The sequence below is a fragment of the Furipterus horrens genome, unplaced genomic scaffold (assembly GCF_987537825.1).
Source record: "Furipterus horrens unplaced genomic scaffold, mFurHor1.1.pri manual_scaffold_7, whole genome shotgun sequence".
In the NCBI taxonomy this organism is placed as follows: domain Eukaryota; kingdom Metazoa; phylum Chordata; class Mammalia; order Chiroptera; family Furipteridae; genus Furipterus; species Furipterus horrens.
The window spans coordinates 24,063,206-24,085,427 of record NW_028327177.1 but is presented as its reverse complement, the minus strand read 5'-3'; the positions used below and the strand labels follow the sequence as shown (position 1 = coordinate 24,085,427).

Below are 22,222 nucleotides of genomic sequence, written 5' to 3'. Positions count from 1 at the left end.
AAACCCTAAAAGCTATTTTCAACCAAATGTGTCGGCAGAACAGAGGCAAACATGGGGTGATGCTCTCAATTCCATTTGTAAGCAAAACCCAAGAGCTGTTAAGATTCATTATCAAATATTTTTCAAACTTAAAAAATGCAAGTGAGCACAGGAGAGTATGGTTTATGAGAAATAGCTTCTCTGTAACTCCTGACTGGATGGCTGGGCCTGTCCTGGTGTTGATGGGAGGGATGGGAATGATTAAAGCCTCCCCATCCGGTGAGTGAGGGTGTTGTTCTCAGTGGTCACTCTGCCCCAAGGGGAAGCTGTGCTTTGTAAGTGCTCTTTGAGCCTGTTTCAATCGGACACGTCTCTCTGCAGAGGGGTGTCAAGGTTGTTGTACTGAGTCCCAATTATACCCATCTCCAAGGCTCAAGCCATCAGGGAAGCAGGAGTCCTGGAGATAACATGAAGCTATTTTCCAGCTTAGTCAATAACTTTGATACCGCTCACATCACAGCCGCAGAAAAAACATTCTGTTCCTTTGCAAATAGCTTCCTATCAAAAAGCCGCATGCTCTTACAGATGAGAAAAATCACTGAAGCAAAGCCTGCAGGAGACTACAACACCGCCCATGTGCACTCCAAGAGAACACTGGACAGGCAGAGAATTTCTTAGAGCAGCGGGGGTCTTCCTGACCTCGGGAAATGACGTGTTTAAGCATTTTGTTATATTTTCTCTAACTCAGCCAATCTGTCCATGGCACAGATAGATTCTTATCAGGTTGCTGTGAGAACCAACACAAGTTAGTTGTGTTATGTCAGGCCTGTTAGTGGCATCTTCATTTTTTCTTTAGATTTTTTAAGATTGTTATTCTATTATTCATCTCAGTTCTTCCCCCTGTGCCCTCCTCCACCCATCCCACCCCCTCTCCCACAGTCAGTTCCCACACTGTTGTCCACATCCATGGGTCATTCATGCAAGTCCTTTAACTAGTCCATTCCCCTTCTTTCCACCATTATCCTCCTCCCTCCTCCTTTAAAAATATAACTTACCTGTCTACATTGTGTTATAGGATATCTTGTATTGATCACAAGAGGACCATAATAGTTAAATCTTTCCAACAACCCTTGGAGTAGGTACTGTTAGTACTCCCATGATAAATAAGGATAAGGAGACACCAGAAAATTAACTCATTCCATGTTTCAGAGTTAGTAAGTTCATATATGATAGCTCAGGGGAGACAGAGGTTAGGCCCGTAACCACTAGATAATATTGCCCCTTGAAAGCTCTGTAGGAAGCTACCAGGAAAGCATTCAATCAATAAAAACATTTTTTAACCCACCAGAGACAGCTTGTTTCATACATCCTGATGTTTCCTAGTCTCTTTTCTGTTTAGCAGCAAGTGATTTAGGATGTCATTAAAAAGGTCTTAAACCATAATTGGCCATTCTCAGTGTGGTCACAATAGAAGATATTTTTTTGATGTGTGTTCCAATTGTCTATTTCAAACAATCTCTCTTGTCATTTCTTGGATGTGACAAGTTATATAAATGGGGAGCAAGGCAGCCACGTCCCTGGAAATACTAAATGGTGCTACTTCAAGTGCATTGTCATTATTAAGCAAAGTTGCTGCTCACTGCCTCCATCCATCTTCTGCTCTCTATTCAGACTTTGGCAACTGCCTCCACCCACAGAAGAGAAAATGGGAATTGCTTCGGCCATGTTATTAGATCTAAATTGGACAATAACTTGGGAACTCTGCTGGTGTTCAGGGGATCACAAGACATTTAATGCCGATTCATAAAAATGTTGCCCAAACAATGACTTAAAGAAATTAACTGACCGGGTAACCTTATTATTTTGTCCTTGGAGCTGTATCATGTAGGTCACAAATGGTGGCGTTGCTCATGGTTAGATAAACTGGATTTAGACACTAGAAAATTAACCTTGGAAATAGGTACCACAGTCTTCATTTCCTGTGGCTCACACAGCACTGAGCAAACAGAAGGCATTTGATATACGTATTTGTTTAATCTGACACTAAGTTATTAGCAAATTTCTGAATCACTACTTAACATAAATATTGCATGTTCTATATACTAATTTTCAGAAAGTGGGGAACTAAAAATAATCGAGTCTTGAAGGAACAGGAACTGAATGTGAATCAGCAAAAGCTTGCATGATATGAGGATGTACGTCCTATGAATATAAAACACCTACGTGCTTATAGGTGAGGGAGGATGATTAGCTTTTAGAAGGCGAGCTATTGGCCTGGTATATTGTAAGAGTTAGATTCACTTTATTGGGTGGAGTGTGGATTTGTTCTTGTAATTATATTGTTACCATTCCTGGGAAGCTGCCTTGCCCCTGGCAAGCTGACATTGTTTGACAGACTACTTGTGGGAGCAACTTGGGCAGAAAAAGATGTCAGTTTCCGCACAGGAACACAGTGGGTGAAGTTCACAGACTATCTTTCTTGAAAGTTCAGAAAGGCCAGGTACTTATTATTACATTCAGTTCTAATGCCATATTTTAAGATGAGAAGGGAATGACGGGACTATGAAGGAGAGACAGTAGGGTTCTCAACTGAAGGGATGAAAAAAAAGAAAGTTAGATATCTGAAATGTCTGGGGGAATTTTAACTTGACTTTTTTTTTTTTTTTTTTTTTAAAGAAAATGACCTATTTTCCCTCCATCCCTACTGAGGAGAATAAAAAGAGGTAGTAAGCAAAAGTCCTGGTGGATGAAACGTAGTTTGACACTGGAAAATAACTTCTTGACAACCAGGGAGCGAGGCATGTGAGTGAAAGAGGGAAGCAAGGTCTGTGGCCTGAGTGAGAGACCCAAGAAGGCAGACTGGGCGGCAACACCAGTCGAGGGTCAAAGAGAATGTCTAGGTCTGGAATCCGCAGACTGGAGGCTGGATGTACTATAGAATTGTACCCCTGAATCCTGTATCATTTTATTAACCAATGTCATCCCAATAGATTCAATAAAAAAGTAAAATAAAGAATATTAGCTGGGCTCCAGCATCCCTGAGGAGGTGACGAAGTGAGCCTGTCACTTGATTCTACTCCCATCACAATTGAGAGGGCTTTCTGAAACTGCAAAGCTGGCAAAACACATTTTATAATAAAAACCATAGCAAACACTTCTGGGCTGCCTGGCTCTACAATAGGCATTAAAAGCATCATCTCATTTCATCCTTATAGTAAGCCTATGCTATTGTTATTATTATTATTCCTATTTTATGGACAAGAAAATTGAGGCTGAAAGAGGTTAAACTGCCTAGGACACCTCTAATGCGGGGGAAAGCTTGCTCTTGAACTTAGGTCTGTGAAGTAAAAAGGCTTTTTCCTTTAATGATTGAAAACAGCTCATTTTAACCACAGGGCAAGATGCAAGCTCTTTCAGAAGCAGCCCATTGATAACCACGCAAACCAGTACCAGCACCGCACTTTTATATTTCTGCCATGGCTGCCAAACTTTACTTTAGGCTGGCTGCTCAAACACCATCAGTCGATTTTGAATTGATGGAGCCGCTTAAGATCCAAGTGTCTGAATTGAATTTCTTTAGAATCTTCTAGACTTGAATGGTATTTCATTATGTTTGACAAAGTAACCTTTTCCAATCACTTCTCGATTCTGTGTGTGTAACGACTATGCAAAGGGAACGTAAGGAACAAGAGCCATTGAGCACCAAAGGCTTCCTCAGTGTCCCGCTGGGAACTGGACGGAGACCCAGGATGTCCGTCAGAGGTGTGGACTTTGGATGTTCAATGAGAAGAGTCAGTAATTGCCAAAACTCTAAGTCATGGCTTGGAAAACTATGGCTTGCAGGTCAAATCTGGCCCACAGCCTGTTTTTATAAATAAAGTTTTATTGGAACACAGCCATGTTTATTCATTTATGTATTAGCTATGGCTATTTTTGTACCACAGTGGCAAAGGTGAATAGCAGCAACAGGGACCATATTTTGGTCCATAAAGCCCAAAATATTTACCTGCCCCTTTACAAAAGTTTACTGACCACTGCTCTAAATGCTCCTGGGTGTTAAAGAAAAGGGCGGGGGGTGGGGTGCTCTTGAGAGGATTAAAAGACCTAAAAGCTTCACAGGGGAGAGAGCCACCAAAAGAAAAAAATTAAAAAGACCCAGAGAGAAAGAGAGACAGATAAGGTGGAGGGATAAAGAAAAACAAAGAAATAATAAAAAGAGTGCAAAGGAGGACAAGAAAGGTAACCAAAAACTTATGAGGCAGAGGGACACCAGCAACCATCCCAGCAGTTCCAGGTGTGGTCACTGTCCATGAAGCAGCTACTGTGTTCCAGTCACTTAATTTCTCAGCCACCCATCTTATTATCTCCATTTAAACGATGAGGAAATGGAGGCTAAGTGGCCCAGTAAGTAAGTGGCAGGGTCAGAAATAAGGCAGGAGCAGGCTGACCCCCACTCCAATCTCTTTCCACCATATCCAGCCAACAGCAGCCCACCCCCTGCTCAAAGGAGAGAGTGCTATGTTCTTCATACATTAAAAAGGTTACCGGAACTTGGAATTTTAATAGTAATTATCTGCCTTCCATGTGGGCAAGAACTCGGGGACAACGGATCATCTCTTTCAGCCGCGGTGCACTCACGTTTCAGCGACCCTCCTAAAATAAAGCATTTCGGAGGCTCCGTCAGAGTTAGAAGCACAGTCCCAATTAGCAATAAAGTTGTATAGCTCCAAAAGGCATCTGCTTCTAGAAGTGCTGTTGGGTCCCAGGTGCGGGGCCCGAGGCTAACTGAGTCACTGCAACATCACCTCTGTCTGCCTGGAGCAGGTGTGAAGCTCAGGGTCCAAGGTGATCATGCTGAGAAGCTGCAGAAATGCAGCCCAAGAAACTGACTCAGCTGCACCACCACGCTCGCCTGAGGGCAGACTCATCCGTAGTGGAGGCAGGGAAACGGAGCGAAGAGGCATCTGCCACCGCAGACAAGCAGAAACCTGCTGACTTGAGCAAACCGGGGTGATGACTGGCCACAGGGTGCTTCAAGCCCTGGACACAGTTCCAAAGAATTCACAAATCTTAACACCCTGTGTTTAAAGCCCTGGGCACGGTTACAAAAAACTCACCTATCTTAACACTGTGACTCTACATAGCAACCTTTGATTATGGGGATTATAATCATGCCCATTTGACATATGAGGAAATTGGGACAAACCATGCTAAATTAACTCATCCCAAATTACACTGTCAGTAAGTAGAGAGGCCAGATTAAGAACCCAGGAAGTCTGGCTCCAGAGACCAAGTCTTAACCCCTGTGCTGTAGGTGACCCTTCTATCCTTCCCTGCCCTTTTGGGAGGCTGTATCTTTGCAGGGTTTAAGAGATTAGACACTGGAGTCAACTGGGACTGGTCCGAATCCCAGTTCTGGCCTTTCCAGCTGTGGGACTTGGGGCAAATGACTGACCTCTCTGAACCTCAGCGTCGTCATCCTTAAAACGGATCCCCGTATCAGTAATGGCATTTATTCCTCGGAGGTTGGATATGAAGCAGCAACTCATTGGCAGCTCAAAGTACCTGCAGGCTCATCTGGATGAGGACTCCTGGCCACACCTGTTCTGCCTCCTCCTGATCTTCCTTCAGCTGCTCTGATTCCTGGACCAGGTGTGTGTGTTTGGCCCCATGACCAAAGGCAGATACCACCAAGGGCAGAGGCGGCAAAACTGGCACAGGTTCCACTCCATTTCTGTGAGGCTCCGGCTTCTGCCTGTGGTTCCACCTTGTCCTTGCTGTTCCCATCTTATCTCATATTCCCTTTTTAAAGGCCTGCCCTCTGGACTTCAATCTCCAGCACCAGATGCAAAGATAGCAAGCCTTGCAGCCAGTGTTTAACCAGCTCTTGCAAACACAGAAGGTCAAATCACATGAGTATGTCTACATGTATACCTGTGTGTATATATACACATGAACACGGACATGTAATGCACATGCATGTATACAGATGTGTGTACACTTATATATGGACACAAATGTATGTCATCATCGGCAGCCGTCCGTCTCGAGAGACGATGGTGTAGCTTCTTAAGAGTCTATCTGCACCGCCGAGAATGGCTATGCAGTCCGACTCGGGAGTGACACGGTATCTGTCTCCTCCCGTGTTGAATCGACATCTTGCGATGATGCTGGAGTGTCCTCTCCAGTGAAGCTGAAGCTACAGAGCCTGGGCAGGGTGATATGGAGGGTCTGCTGTTGCCCATGCAGCAGACCCCCCCTCTCTTCGCAGCTGAAGGATCCAAGGGAAAGACGGAGTCAATACAGCTTGGCTTCAGGTGCGCCGCAGGAGTTGCCGGTGTTGACTACAACGTCAAACCGCCTTAGGGACTCCGGCTCCGGATTTTCTGTCGGGGTTTACTCCCTTAGCCTTTCCCCTGAAGAGGTATGCCGCAAGGCAGCGGAGGTTTTTTGGAGTCAGAGTTTTCCTTCTCTGATGTGCCCTGACTGGAAGATCGAACCAGCGACACTTAGCTCGCAGGCCGACGCTCAATCCACTGAGCCAAACCAGCCAGGGTTACAAATGTATGTACATATATGTATATATAAGTATATATCTCTATCTCTATCTCTATCTATATCTCTATCTATATCTATGTCATCTTCGAGTGGTTCCACTTCTCTCTGTTTATATCCCAGATGGGTTACTTCTAGGATAGTTTCTTGCAGGGATCTCTCCTCATTGTTTGCTCTCCAAAAATATCTGCCTTTGACATTTTCACTTGCTTTTCTTACATTTACTAACAGAACTTCAGTGGCTGAAAGTCATGGCCAGGTCACCTAGGATGAACATGAGCACAGTAAATAATATTCAGTTGCAGCTTGTATTTACTGCCTGCTTGTATGTCAAGCCCTATGGTAAAAATATTTCCATATTATTTGTATTTAATTCTCCTTACTATCTAATGAAAGCAGTGTTTTAAAAAAATACCTATTTGTAGGTATTTTAAATGAAGACATGGAGGCTCAGAGAAGCTGAGTAACTCACCTAAGATCATAATTAACAGTCTGTGTGATTCAAACATTAAGTGTTAATAACTATATATTGCCTCCCGCTATAAGTGGTCCATCCAAAACACAAGTCTGAAGTAAAATGCACATTTATATGAAATTTTACATCAAATTTCTCCAGAAAGATTAAAGCACCTTAACAGGAAAATATAATGCAAGGTAAGGTAATTAGGGACAAAAACAGAGCAGAAAAACTTTAAAAGAGAAGATGGTGCCGGGTACCCATCAGTAGTTGAATTTAGGTCTCTACAAGAGATTATACTTATTGGCATAAATTCCTATGCAAAACCTTTACCCCCCCCAAAATAGACAACCAAAGAATGAATCAATTTTAAGACATAGTGTCATGTTTTCCTCTATACCTCGTATATTATTTATTCTCGTAGGTGCCGGAAAATAACAATGGGGCATGGAAGGACTAAGAGGTTCACTATATATTTAGGAGTTAGAAATACTGGTGTATTAAAAACAGAACAACCTGGGTCTTTTATCATATCGCTGAAAGCCATGCTTGCATCATTAAACTCTTCTTGTCTCCAGTTTATCACTTAAATAAACGAGGTAGAAATATTAATTAGGTTTATAATGTTTCCATAAAGGAAGTTAGGTTCTAAGAAATAAGATTTCTGAGATAAGAATTTTAAGACCATTATTTCACAGCTCTGGCCTCCCAGCTGCATACAACTCTATTCACTTTTGGCTTGAGGCACACAAGAAAATGAATTGAAGAAGTCAACTTGATGGAACATTGTAGAAAATCCCCGTTCGTCTCTGGGCTCATTATATACTTATTCATTCAAGTGCTGTTCTAAGTACTGAGGCTGCAGCATTGAATAAAATAGACAAAAATCCCTGCCAGAACTAAGCTCACACCCCAGTCATACCTATTTCTAAATTTGCAAGGATTTCTTTGTTATAACATGATTGGGACATATTAACAAAGTCAATGTTACAGTAATAATAATAATCATTTTATATATATATATATATATAAAATGCTTTACAGTTTGTGCAAAGCAGTTTTCAGAATAATCTTGGGGAGTTTGAAAGAAATATGACAGAACATTTAAATAAAGAGATAAACAGCCCTGACCATCTTCCTCTGTTGGTTGAAACATCGTCCCATAAACCAAAACTTGAAAGTTTGATTCCTGGTCAGGGCACATGCCTAGGTTGTGGGTTCAGTCCCCAGTCAGGGTGCATATGAGAGACAGCCAATCAATGTTTCTCTCTCACTTTGCTGTTTTTCTTCCTCTCTCTCTCCTCCTCTTCCCTTCCTTCCTCCCTTTCTTAAAAAAAAAAAAATCAATTAGCATCATGTTCTCAGTGAAGATTAAAAAAAGAGAAAGACAAACAATATTATGTTACCAAAAGAAAAATGAACAAAGGGCATGAGATATTTCTGTATGACAGAAAAAAAAAGAATGACTAATACACATGAAAAAGTATTCGACTTCCTTATTGCTCAAACATATGCAATTTGTAGCTGAAAGGTAACAATTTTTACCTGCAAAAGTAACAAAAGTAAAAAAAAAAAAAAGGATTGTTCCCAGAGCTGGTAAGGAGCCATGAGAGGTGGTAAGCACATAGGCAAAGAACCCTGAAATGTGCACTCCCTTTGATACAGTAATTCATCTTTTAGTATCCATCCAAAGAAAAGAATCAAAAATTTGGATTTAAAATAGCAAAAACATTTAAAAACTGTAGAAGTTACCTATTGCTCTGAAACCTAGATGAAAGACCCAACATAAAGAAATTATATAGAGAGCCTTCCCTGGAAACTACTGTCACATGCTGTCAGATGTCCAAAAACGTCGTAACAGCCCTGTTGGATGTAATGCCTAAGGGGCATTTACTTAAATTGCAGTTTTAGTTGTGTCCCATTAACAAGCTAAATGTGTGGAACAGGATAAGTACAGGGTGGGGCAAAAGTAGGTTTCAGTTGTCCATATGGGAAATAATACAATAATTAATAAATAATAAAACAAGATAAAGTTCATGGACTCACATGAATCATTCTAAATTCTATTGATCAGTTTCCCAATGGACGAGCCCAGATGCAAGATCCAAACACTCAGACCCCAGGGTGACCAGGTGTGGACAAAGCCCATGGGCTTGTCACCATCGATCAAAAGCATCTTCCCAGGTGACAAGCAGGCCTAGTGTAAGTTTAGATTGAAGAATTTGTCTGGACGTGGGGTTTTCATTGCTAAAACTAAGAAAGTTTCAGGCAAACCAGGACAAGTTGTTTATGCTACATTCTCATCCTAGTCTCCTAAATTCCCTTCTCTTCACTGCCACATAGTCGACAAATAAGATCCATTTGCACTTGTGCCATGTGAAGATTGGGAAGCACAGATTTAGATCTGTTGAAACCCTCACTCAAAGATAGTCAGTAGCTCATGCTGCCTAACAGAAAATTCTCTATACTTAAATACTCAGAGCTCTTGGTAATCTGGCCAGGACTCATCTCGTCTCCAGCTGCCTGGTCTCCTGATCCCTTTGCCTTTCCAGTCTCTTGATTGTCCCTTGAATCTGTCTTTCCCACTTTCCTTAATTTACCCCTGACTTCTCCACGTGGGTGGCTTTACTGTCCCCTTTCTACTAATCAAGAGCTACTCCCAAGGACTCTGTTACTTCAAAGCCCTTTCCCATGCCCAACCCAGTCTCCTGTGAAGTTTAATGACCTCAACGCAGGACAATGATTTGGGCCACTCATTTGTCAAGAGTCAGGCATGTGAGACCCTCCCCACCTCTTATGGTGATGTGTTGAACTGTTACTATTTTCTTCTTCCAAGAGTCATCTACCCTTTCCCATGTTTATATCTTGTCTCTCCAACCAAAATAAAGTCTCTTTGATGGCCCTGGCTGGTTTGGCTCAGTGGATTGAGCGTCGGCCTGCGAGCTAAGTGTCGCTGGTTCGATCTTCCAGTCAGGGCACATCAGAGAAGGAAAACTCTGATTCCAAAAAACCTCCGCTGCCTTGTGGCATACCTCTTCAGGGGAAGGCTAAGGGAGTAAACCCCGACAGAAAATCCGGAGCCGGAGTCCCTAAGGCGGTCTGACGTTGTAGTCAACACCGGCAACTCCTGCGGCGCACCTGAAGCCAAGCTGTATTGACTCCATCTTTCCCTTGGATCCCTCAGCTGCGAAGAGAGGGGGGGTCTGCTGCATGGGCAACAGCAGACCCTCCATATCACCCTGCCCAGGCTCTGTAGCTTCAGCTTCACTGGAGAGGACACTCCAGCATCATCGCAAGATGTCGATTCAACACGGGAGGAGACAGATACCGTGTCACTCCCGAGTCGGACTGCATAGCCATTCTCGGCGGTGCAGATAGACTCTTAAGAAGCTACACCATCGTCTCTCGAGACGGAAGGCTGCCGACGACGATTTATGTCCCCAGCAGCACTCAGCGATGCTATTTCTTATACAGAGCAAACATGCAATAAATATGTTTATAGATAACTGATTAATACTGTTGCCACCACCACCACCATGTGAGGAATTTAGCAACTCTTCTGCACAGATAAATGCTTCAATTTTTTTCTTGTGGGTAAATTGCCTTATCATTATTTTGTCTCCAGAAATTTAGCTCTCCTTACATGCTTGGTAGGAGAATTAAACTGGGAGCAAAGTATGAATATTTCCTTCCCCTGTGATAAGTAATGGGACCAGTGTAGGTGGGGGTAGGGGGAAAGGCACGAAGAAAATATTATAACAGAAATGCAAGGAAAGCATCCATAAGAAATTTTGGAGAGGCAGGAAGCATTCCAAATACAGAAAAAGGTATAGAGCAAAGGACTTCACAGGAAAGACACAAAAGGAGCAACGTTGTCTATGTCAGAAGATGGACAGAAAAACATATGAATGCTAAGCTCTGCCCTGAGAGGGCAGCCTGCCTGACCCCTTCCAAAGGGCACCCTCGGAGGCTGCTCATGCACAGCTGGGGGTCTCCTTGTTGCCCACACGGCACACAGCCCCAGTTATGGGACTGAAGGCCAGCACCCTGACCTGGTGGAGAATTTCCTTCAGTCAATATAATGTCAGCATAAAAGGTAGTATTGATCCATTTGCCTCCTGGCCAAAGAGATACAGACTTAGACAAAGGAAATTAGGCAATAGGTTTAATGGGACTCCAACTGCAGCTGCAAAATAAACCTAATGGACCCTGACTCTGCTTCCCAAGCTCTCTCTAATCTGCACAGGCCACTGGAAAGTGTTCTGCAGGCACATAAAGTCTTTAAAAGAAAATGACAACAGCCCTCTGGTGTCCAAAGAACCCCCCCTGCCAGCAGGGTATGGTGGGAAGTAACTTCCAGGAGTGCTGGCAGATTTGCAGGGACCCATGCCACACGCGGGCCAAGTGCACACTTGCCACTGAGGACAGAGCGCTCAATCTGCTGTCCTGCAGCACTGTGAGGAAGCTCCAACCTTGAATTCACAGGAAGCTCACTCAGCACCTCCAGCCATTGCTCCACCTGAATATACAGGGTATATTATAAGGGGTATATGCCAAACACAAAGTTTATTCTTGTATTACTATTTATTAATTATTGTATTATTTCCCATACGAAAAAGTGAAAACCTACTTTTGCCCTGCCTTGTATATATGTTCTATATTCTTTAATCATATATATGATTATATTCTATATATTCTATAGTATTTAATTTCAGTTTATATGTGATAGAATCAGGAAATCATGGATCAACACATACGTTTGTGCAAAACATGTATGGCTGTAACCAGTGTGCACATGTCTTGAGTGGATGCCAAGAATCTGTATTTCAAGGGTTGGGTATGCTGCTAGAAAACAGAATAGGTACAGACACCCAGTGTGACCCAGTTGGTTGGGCATTGTCCTGCAAGGTGAAGGGTCACTGGTTCCATTCCTGGTTAGGGCACATGCCTAGGTTGGGGGTTCGATTCCCAATCGAGAGCATAGGAGAGGCGACCAATTGATGTTTCCCCCATGTATTGATGTTTCTTCCCCTGTCTCTCTCCCTCCCTTTTCTCTCTCTCAAAATAAATAAGTAAATAAAATCTTTAAAAAAATAATAAAGGTGACCATTTATGGTGTTACCTCAGGGGTTAGGAAGAGGTCCTGAGCCTCTAACTCCACTCCCTCCCCACCCACCCCCCAGCCCTACATCCTATCTCATTCCCTCAGTGAGAGCTAATCCCTGGAATGTCACACTCACAATCCAAAAAACAATGACTGCAGCAAAAAGCAAAAGCCACCCTCTGGACCAGCACTGGCCGTGTCACTCTGGGTAAAGAGTGACATTACACCTATTCACTCTTGTCCTTGGCCATCTACTATGGTCTCTGGCACACAGCAAGGGCCCCCGTATATGGTTTTTAATGACAGAATAAACAAATGTGGGACAAGATAAAATGTAATAGAGACAAATGTAAAGTTCTGCATTTAGTTACAAAAATCAAGCAATTTTATATGTTTCTATTGAGAAAAATTTGACCCATTTCACGTAAAATAAATCAGGGACTAGGTGGCTATTCTAGAGAAATGTTCACACATGTACACAAGAATGAACACAGAGTCTGAAATATTGAAAAATTGGAAACAACCTAAATGTCCATCAGCAAAAGAATATATAATCAATTATGCCATGTTCATAAAATAGAATACTATACAGCAGTGAAAAATAAACGAAATGAACAAATCTACACATTTCAACATGAATAAGTGTCACAAACACAATATCAATAAAGTTGTACAATATACATATAGTGTAATCAATGCATACAAAGCTAACTTTCACAAATTTTATATGTGTGTATATATGTGGCTTGGGAATAGATCTGCATATAGGACAAAGTGAAAGAAATGCAAAAATGCATGGACGTATTAAACATCAAATCCAGGGTACTTGTTGCGGGGCAGGAAGGAAATGGGATTGGGAATGTTAACAGACAGTTAACTGCATTATCCTTTGTACTTTTTCTTTTATTAAATACTGCCTCTTTTAAAAATTATGGACTTTGTAAATTATTATCTGCCCAAGTGGACTTTGAAGTTATGATGTCAAAATGCAACCATTTTCTATAGACCTAGTCATATTGACGTAAATAGCAAAAAGAATACCCAATGTCAGTTTTCAAACTATTGAATTAACAGGTGTGATTTTAGAACCTCATGCAATTGCTCACATTTTACTGCTTTTAATTTACAAATGTCAAGTTCGTAAGATGCATCCTAGTAAACTGTAATAAAGGAAATGCAAAGTTCTGCACTTAGTTATTAAACTAATCAGCCTTACTTGTTCCTGCTGCGGTGGTGTTAGAGGCAGAACTGTGTCCAGTTCTGGGACTCGCATGTTCATAAAACATTGACAAGTGTATGTCAAGAGAAGGGTGGACAGAAGGGTGATCAAGACATTGGGATTCTGCTAATTCTGGACTGAAGGATCTGAGAATGCTTATCTGGTGATGGAATGGCTTAATGGAGGTCAATGACCTTGTTCAAATGTTAGAGTATGTGAGTGAATAAATAAACAAAAGAATGAACGAATTAATGAATGAAAGGACTTACATATGAGAGCGTAGATACATTCTGCATAGCTCCAGAGGCCAAGTTAGAAGCTGAAAGAAGGTACTTTTTTAATTCAACAAGGGAAGAACATCCTAACAATTGCAGCCATCCCCAAAAGGACTGAAAAGTCTGGTTAGCCAGTAAGTTCCCTAAAACTAGCAGCAATCAAGGAAGGTTATAAAGAAGTCTGTTTGGGGACTTGATTGGACTTTGTGAGTTTCAAAACATTTTCTAACTGTAAGAGTCTTAACTTGAGTGTGCATCAGAATCCCCGGGGAACGCTGGTTAAAACACAGATTCATGGGCTCCAGCCCCAGGGTTTCTGAGGCAGCAGGTCTGGCTGGTGCCTGAGAATTTGCATTTCTAACCAATTTCCAGATGCTGCTGAGGTTGGTGATTCAAGAACCATACTTTGAGAACTTCTGTTCTTAAAAAAAAACAAACTTAAATTAAGTTTTTTGATGTTTGGTCAGGCCTTTGAATAACATTGTCCTTCCTTGAATGCCTCTCTGCCTCCAAATAGACTTCCTCTTCAGGAGGGAGGGGCACATTTTTACTGGCTTTCTCCAAAGGCCTTACGGGAAGCCATGGCTCTTTGCTGTGCTTTAAGAACATAAGGGGTGGGCAGGGTGGGGGAGAGCAATGTGGGGAAAAATGGGGCAACTGTAATAGAACAACAATTTTTTAAAAAGAATATAAGGACCCTAGGATTCTTTTCAGGTACTGATATTAAATTTCCCTTGATTCATTTTCATTCCATCTTCTGTTTCCTTCACAACCGAGGGCCCATGTGTTTAAGGTAATTGGGAGTGAGTCTGAGGCTAATCAACAGTTATTTGACCACAAAACAATCCAGCCTGGATTAAACCACATTCATGGCCAGGTCTGGAGATGCTACTGGCCAATGATGTAGGACTGCCTCTCTGTCAAGCACTGCTTTGGGGAAGGAGAAGCAGGAGTGTCACAGATTGTTTTCTTTTTCTTTTTTTAAAATTTTAATTCAAAGGAAAAAAAATGTAAAATCTGGATCTTGAACTAGTTCCAGAAGCAGATAAACAAAGCCCAACCAAAATTTTTAAATGGCACATTTGTTTACTGATCCAAGACTATTAATGTCTGGTTTATTCACTCAACAAATAACTATTGAACTCCTATATGTAGCTGGCACTGTTTTGGAATCTATGAATAGAGCTGTAAATAATACAGGCAAATGCCAAAAAAACAGAAAAATATACATGTCAGATAGGAACAAAATATAGCAAGTGCTTAGTTAGAAAACTCATGCCTTTTGCACAACCACCTCCCCTTGGTTCTTATTTTTTGCCCAAATCCTAATGCTTAAAATAAACTGTGCTTCCTCTGGCAAAGGCAAATGATCAATGATAGAATGGGTCACTGTGATCTGTTCCTAAGAAGCTTTTCTTTCATAATTTGAAAAAAAAATTGCAGCCATTAGTAGTGAAGCCACTGGAAATCATTTCTAGTTCACTGAAAAAGCTCAGTTGCCTAAGAACATGTTTAAGTAAACAACCTGCAATGAAGAGTGGTTAACATTTCACCCATATGTAATTAGCAAAGCTAGCTCTTTTCATGCATAAGCCAAAACTTTTTAAAAGCAAATGTCTTCTGACGGCCACAAAATGAATCTTAGGTGGTTTGTTGTAACAGTTTCACTGCAAGTACTTTTTCAAAGGAGTTAGCTCTTGGGCCACATAAGAGTTCTGATAATATCAGGTTATGTCAGCCAAGAGAATCCACTTTAGCCATTCTCGGGGAAAACAGGAGGGTGCAAGAAACACAAGAGATGGAGCTTTCATATGAAATTCAATTCTAGTACCCTTTGGTTATGTCTGAATTAAGTCATTACTGCAAGGACTTTTGAGTCACAGCTATAGCTTATAACAGCTCCCACTCATTTGATAAATTGACCACCTAGGTCCCTGTCCACCTACTACTACTAACTGAGCCCCTACTGCATGCCAGGCACCACTGAACATTAATTATGTACCATGCATTTTAGTGATTTTGTTTCCATTTCTGTTATTGCACCAAGCATTTTATGTACACTATCTTAAACACAGCAATGCTATGAAATCAGTATCACCATCATCCCTAGTCAACAAATAAAAAAACTAAAATCAGAAAAATGAGGTAACATTCCCAAGGTCACACCCGGTGAGCAGTGGCAGAGGAGGAATGTAACCCCGAAGCTTTCCTCTTTATACTATGGTTCTGCTTCTGCTCCTTCTCCTGGCAGCCAAGGTGGCAGGCTGGATTTTGGATGGATTAGCAAAAAAGCACGTATTCCTCAAGATACTTTGCTCATCTGCCAGAAAATTGTCATAATCACTGTGTAAATCTATGGTGACCAGCATGTGATGGGTGCCCCGAAGCTGTGCAAAAGCACAATCTGGAAACCTTAACCTGGTGTCATGTTGCCTCTGTGACTGCGTGCAGCACAAGACAGAGGAAAATCACCGCAGACCCTCTCTTCATGTCACCATGCGTCTGGTACAAGGCCTGGGTGCGCCGCCCCTCCTTCCATCCAGGCTGCACTGTGATTGTGTAGGTTTGGGGTCTGGGGAGGAGTTAGTTATAAACACTTTTAGGAACAGACATTAAAAGCAAAGTCTTCAGGCTCAGCAACCTCTATAAGCAGGCACAGTTGTTTATGTGCATGTGTGTGTGTGTGCGCTGGTGTGTGCCTGTGCATATGTTTCTTTTGAGAAGGAGGAAGGTTATAGTGTATCAGTTAGGCAAACAAGACACAATGTGCCACTTCAAGAGAAAATGCCTAGTAGCGTCTGTGAAATAGTCACCGCTCACATACCTATAATAATAAGCCACCATCATCACTATGTACCAAAGGGCACCTTAGTCCTTATTTCTGTTTCCCCACACCCTACAATCCCCATGACCCAAGGGTGAAACAGTCATTCTTCTGCTTTCTTTCACACACAAGGCCTTTTCTAGAATCCAGAGGGGAACTTTCATAAGCTGCAAGCCATCACTCTTCACTGAATGGGAAGTTAAGTTCATTTATCTCTATCTTCAATGCGAAAAGGAAGGACATTAAGCAGCAAAGACGGCACAGTGTCTTGAGAATGATGCATTCAAAGTCAAAGTTGGTGATAATTGAGTTTAAAAAAATAAATGAAAATAACTGTGAATAAAATATGCCTGCTCGGCAGAATACAGTGTAGCTAAAAGTCTTCATTAAATGTTCCAGTGCACAAAATGTGTTAGCTGTGTGTTTGTGTGCTTGAGATTCTGCGAGATATCCTGGAGCTCATAAATACTGAAAAGGGACAGTTGCCATAGTAACTAAGTGCTATTTAATGAATACTGAAGAACTGAAGCTCCTAGGATAGTCTTAAACTGCCAGAACGTGAGTTACTGCTGCTGCTATGGGCTTGCAAGTAACTCAAATGCCACCCTCTCTAATAAGATATTTAACAAGCTGGTCAATTTGACCAACCTCTGCCTTGACCACATGATATCAAAACATTCTGTCCTGACACTGCATGAAACTCTTACTCTTGATTTCTTGCCCTTGATTCTAAATATCAAGATATTCTAGAGAAATGGGCCAAACATTTAGATAAGGAATGTATCCTTAAGTTTGAAGCTTTGACCCAAGTAGTGACGTGTTAGGACATGTAACCTCTGTCACAAGCGATAGACACTGGCTCATTGAGCTGTCACGCTGAATACAGCAGACTCCCTGTACTTCTGAAAAAGGTGAATGCTTCATATGCACCGAATGCAGTTTGTTTTTATTGTGCAATGACACAGAAGAGCTACTGCAGTGGATTTCTGCAGGAACTTTTTACAGGCTAGTAAGTCTTAGGTAATCTTTCATCAGGAGGCCCAAACCTTCTCGACAGACTCCCACTCCCAGTACTTCTCACCATCCATCACCACGTGTCAGATTTCTCACCCTGGGATCATCCATCTTTTTACAGGTTTAAAAGAAAAACAACAGGGCTTTTCTTTCCCCTGATCTCCTTCAGTAACTCCACTGCAGTCCGTTTTTAAGGCTACAGAGGGTATTGCAAGCATACTTATTTCTACATGCCATTAATAAGTAATGAAAATTTTTTAAAATGAAAATATCTATGTATCATAAAGCCAAAAATCATTAGCAAATGCATCCATTCTCCAGAGGCTGGTCGGTTATTGCATAACCAGCCCCTCTCCTGGCCTGGTTCGGGCCCGAGCTCAGTGTGGGCTGTGGGCGCCCCCTTCAGGCTCTTGGGTGAAATACGTGTTGCTCCCATTTGTGATACTAGCTAGTCAGCGGGGCAATTGTTTTTCCTAAAACCTTGCAGGAAATTTCAAGGGGAAATTTTGGCCAACCTTTAATGGTGTGGCCAGACCCCCACCCCACCCCCCAAAAAGAAAAAGAAAAACCTTTACATAACCAGCATTAAGCTAATATTAAAACTAGGTAGGTAAAATAAACGGGAAAATCTTGCAAGAAAAAACATCCCTATTGATATCTCCATTTACTAATTTGATTAAACAATGCTTCTTCTCTAGATGAGCTCTGTTTAAAATCTTCACAAACAAAATTAAAGCTGGAGACATGCAGCCCACGACCTCCTCACCGTCCCACTCCCTTCTCTTCCTGAACCTCTTCTCCTCTATTGAATCCCTAGCCTTAAAAGCTGGCCCCTGGACCCTTCTATAAGTGCCTCAGTTTATCCCTCTTGCATGTGTGGTCCTGATTCTCAGGACCAGGCATCTCATGTACCCTTCTCTCTAATGTGGTCCTATGTGATGACTTCACTGATAAAAGAATGATCTGTCTTCTTTGGACATCAACAGCATTTGTTTCTGCCTCTCATGTGATATTCTTAACCCGTTTCTTAGCCTGAGAGCATTTAACTTTGTATTTCATCTCTTTTCTCTAGACTGTCAGCTTTCTAAACACAGAGCCTGGCTCTCACACAACCTTGATCCTCATGCTGGCTCACAGTGGTGCCCCAGCAATGTGTGAATAAAGGAACACAGGAAGCCAACTCTCTTTTAACTTCATTTTCTCCCTTATAAGAACTGTTGAACAAGCTAATTGTTTCCCAACCTCAAAAATGATGGGAACACAAAGAAAATAAGTCCAGTGTGGCAGTTCTTCCTCTTCTCCTTGGAAAACCCATTCAACTTATATTCCTCTTCATTCATTCTTCCTTTCAACATCATTTATTGATAACTTGCAATAAATTAAAAGCACAAGAGGAGAAAATGTTTTTTTTTAACTTTCGTCTCATCATAATTGTTGCTGAATAAAATCTTTCCAATTTTCCTTTATGCCATTTCTTTATTTTTCCCATTTTACTAAGGTATAATTGACATATGCCATTGTGTGAGTTTAAGGTATACACATGTTGATTTGATACACTTACATTTAGCAAAATAATTACCATCATAGCGAGCTATCACTTTCATCATGTCATATAATTACCATTTATTTCTCTGTGAGAACAGTTAAGATCTACTCTCTTAGTAGCTTTCAAGTATAGAATAGAGTTTATGTCATTTCTTTAGCATGTCATTCTTCCATGCAGTGTGGAAGGATGGGTCCTTCTCACCCACGCATTCAATATTTTTTGTGCTTTTACTCTGGGCTGAACTGGACCAGACCTTGGGGATGTAGAACCAAAACATAAAACTAGAGCATAATTCCTCACTCCTTAACTGTGGGCTGTGCATAGTGACCTCCTTCTAAAAAGTACATTATGGAAAGTGGAAGAAATGGACAACTGTACAGTGGGGAAACCTGACAAACTACCCCAGTCGATTGACCCAGGTCAACAACAACAGTGGTAAGTCTTGGTGATAGCAGGACTTAGTGGTAAGTGCCGTTGAAAGGATGTGATGAAATAGTACTTTACCTCTCTGGTCTTCCTCCTAAAACCCATAACTCAAGGCTAATAATGAGAAAAATCATCAGAAAAGATAGAGTGACATTCTTCAAAATACCTGGCTAGTACTCCTCAAAAATGTCAAGGTCATCAAAAACAAAAACAAAAAAAGTCAGAGAAATTGTCACAGACCATAGATAGGAGTCCAAGGAAACATGATGACTAATGTAATGTGGCATCCTGGATGGGTCCTGAAAAGGAAAAAGGAATAGTAGGCAAAAACTAAAGAAATCTTGCCTTGGCTGAGTTACTCAGTTGACTGGAGCATCATCTCGAACACCAAAAGGTCGTAGGTTTGATTCCTGGTCAGGGCACATATCCAGGGTGCTGGTTCAATCCCTCATAGGGGTGCGTATGGGAGGAAACTGATTGATATTTCTCTTTCACATCTCTCTCTCTCTCTTTCTCTCTTCCAAATCAATAAACATATCCTTGGGTGAGGATAAAAAAAAAAAAAAAAAAAAAAAAAAAAACTAAGGAAATTTCAGTAAAGTATGGACTCTAGTTAATAATAACATCTACATTGGTTCATCAATTGTAATGCACCCTAGTAATGTAAGATAATAATGGAAGCTGAGTGTGGGATATATGGGAACTCTGTACTATCTTTGTAACTTTTCTGCAAATCTAAATCTGTTCTTATTTTTAAATGGGATTAGACTTCAAGAATGTTAATGAGAGAGAAAAACACTGAGTACAGACTATGGTACAGGCATACGATTTCACTCATATGTGGAACCTAATGAACAAAATGAACTAACAAGAAAAACAGAGGCAGACTCAGATAGCGAGCAGGCTGACATGGGGGGAGGGAGCTGGGGGAGGGGTTGGAGTGCTTGAGCAAAAGAGAAAGAAAAAAGAGAAAGAACTCATGGGCACAGACCGCAGTGTGATGTTTGCAGGGGGTGGAGGGAGATGGAGGAGGCTCTGGGGGGCTAAATGGTGATGGATGGAGACCTGACTTGGGGTGGTGAACACACAATACGGTGTACAGATGATGTGGTTTAGAATTGGGCACCTGAAACCTATATGATTTTGTTAACCAGTGTCACCCCAATAAATTCAAGAAAGAGAGAAAGAACTGTGGGGCAGTATTGTAAGTGGGTGTGCAGCAGTCAGCAGAACTCAGCCTGCAAGGTGAGAGGAGGCTGGCTGTGACGCGGCGGGGCGCTATGGGCGACGTGTGCGCAGTGAGAGGAGGCTAAAAATACGGTCGCACATTAGAAAGGTCCGAGGCGAGGTGAGCAGCATAATTATTGGTCAGGAACAGCCAGCCCAGATGAGCAACTTTCTCATAATAACCAAGAAGAGAGAAATCTGGTGCCGTGATCGACCTAGATAAGGAACTAGCCTACAGTTTCTATAAAAGTCTCTCTTTTAAGATGAACCATGATAAACGCACTATCTCCTTGTTCAAATATTCTTTCAGAGGCATTATTCTACGAAGCCTCCTCTTCAATGGCCCCCTCGCTCCTGTTGCCCGCATTCTGCAATTTCCACGCTGAAAAAGATGAATAGCAACAGTGAAAAAAATCCTGACGGCAGCTTAGGGAACATTCTTAAACTGAAGGCTTAGAGAAGCGAGAAATGGAGTACCTCAAAGAAATCCAAAGGGGGTTAAATTATTTTAATATAGTCTGCTAAGTAAAAATCATATTTCTTCACTTTTCAAAAATGAAAACGTTTTTTAAAAAGAAAAGACAACCAAAAAGGTTTCCAGTTTTTTCAAAAGAATCTGAGGGACCGAGAAATACAGCCGTGCCTTTCACCTGCCTGCCCAGTCACTGCAGGCAGGACAAACTGCAGATACCTAGAAATGAACATGTGCTTCAAAGAATGGCACCTGTCAAACTAGATACAGAGAAAGGAAAAAGAACAATACCTATCTCATCTGCGTGCAATGCTTTCTTAGTTTACAGAGCATTTTCACATATATTATCTCCTGAGATTCCAAGACAAAGAGAAAGTAGGCATAACAATGATTAACAGTCTCATTTTGCCTATGGGAGAGTGGGTATTCAGAGACTGTCAGTGACCTGTGTGGCATTGACGGGGCTGGGACCAGAACCACATGCCAGGCCCTCAGGCTGTGCTGGTTTTCATTGTGCACCTAGCTGCACACGACAAGTAGACATGGGGTGGGGGGCGGGGAGAGGAGACTTAGCGCTCACAATAAATGCCAATATGGGTCTTTACCCCAAAAGACACATATATTAACATGCAAATATTTACTTTTCTGTTATCATTACTAAGGACAGGTGTTATGTAAGAAATATTAAAGTATTGATGAAAGAGATAGAAAGCAACTTCAAAGCACAAAAGCTTTTTCATTTGATCTTCAGTTAGTTGTTCTTAGACTAGAAGCAAGAAAAGAAAAGCAGGTAATATACAGGTCTTTAAAAAGTAAACTAAACATCTGGGTCCTTATGTGCTCTTCAGTCACAATTGTACAGGAAAAGAAAGACAAACAATGTTATAGAAACCAGTAGCTAACACTTGTGAGAAAGTGGTCTAAATTTATAACATCGACAAACATGACTCCAGCAGGCGTAATCACAGCCTAGAAATACCCTCCAAGCAACTGTATGCATGGTAAATAAAGTAAGCAAATTATGCATAACTTTAGATCCAGGTCATTTCTCTTTGTCCGGTCGTCTACAGAAGACAATGCTTTACACCTGGGCTGTTGTCGTCCTCAGAAATTAAAACAGCCGA

At 41.6% G+C, this 22,222-nt stretch overlaps 1 protein-coding gene across 1 annotated transcript in view; it reads right to left on the bottom strand.

The window, feature by feature from the left end:
* The window catches only part of DPYS (dihydropyrimidinase), a 71,618-nt gene that overhangs the window by 9,173 nt on the left and 40,223 nt on the right, over window positions 1-22,222 (bottom strand). The window contains 1 exon segment of the mRNA XM_090284885.1: window positions 12,351-12,358. Within this exon segment, the coding sequence (XP_090141011.1) occupies window positions 12,351-12,358 (8 nt within the window).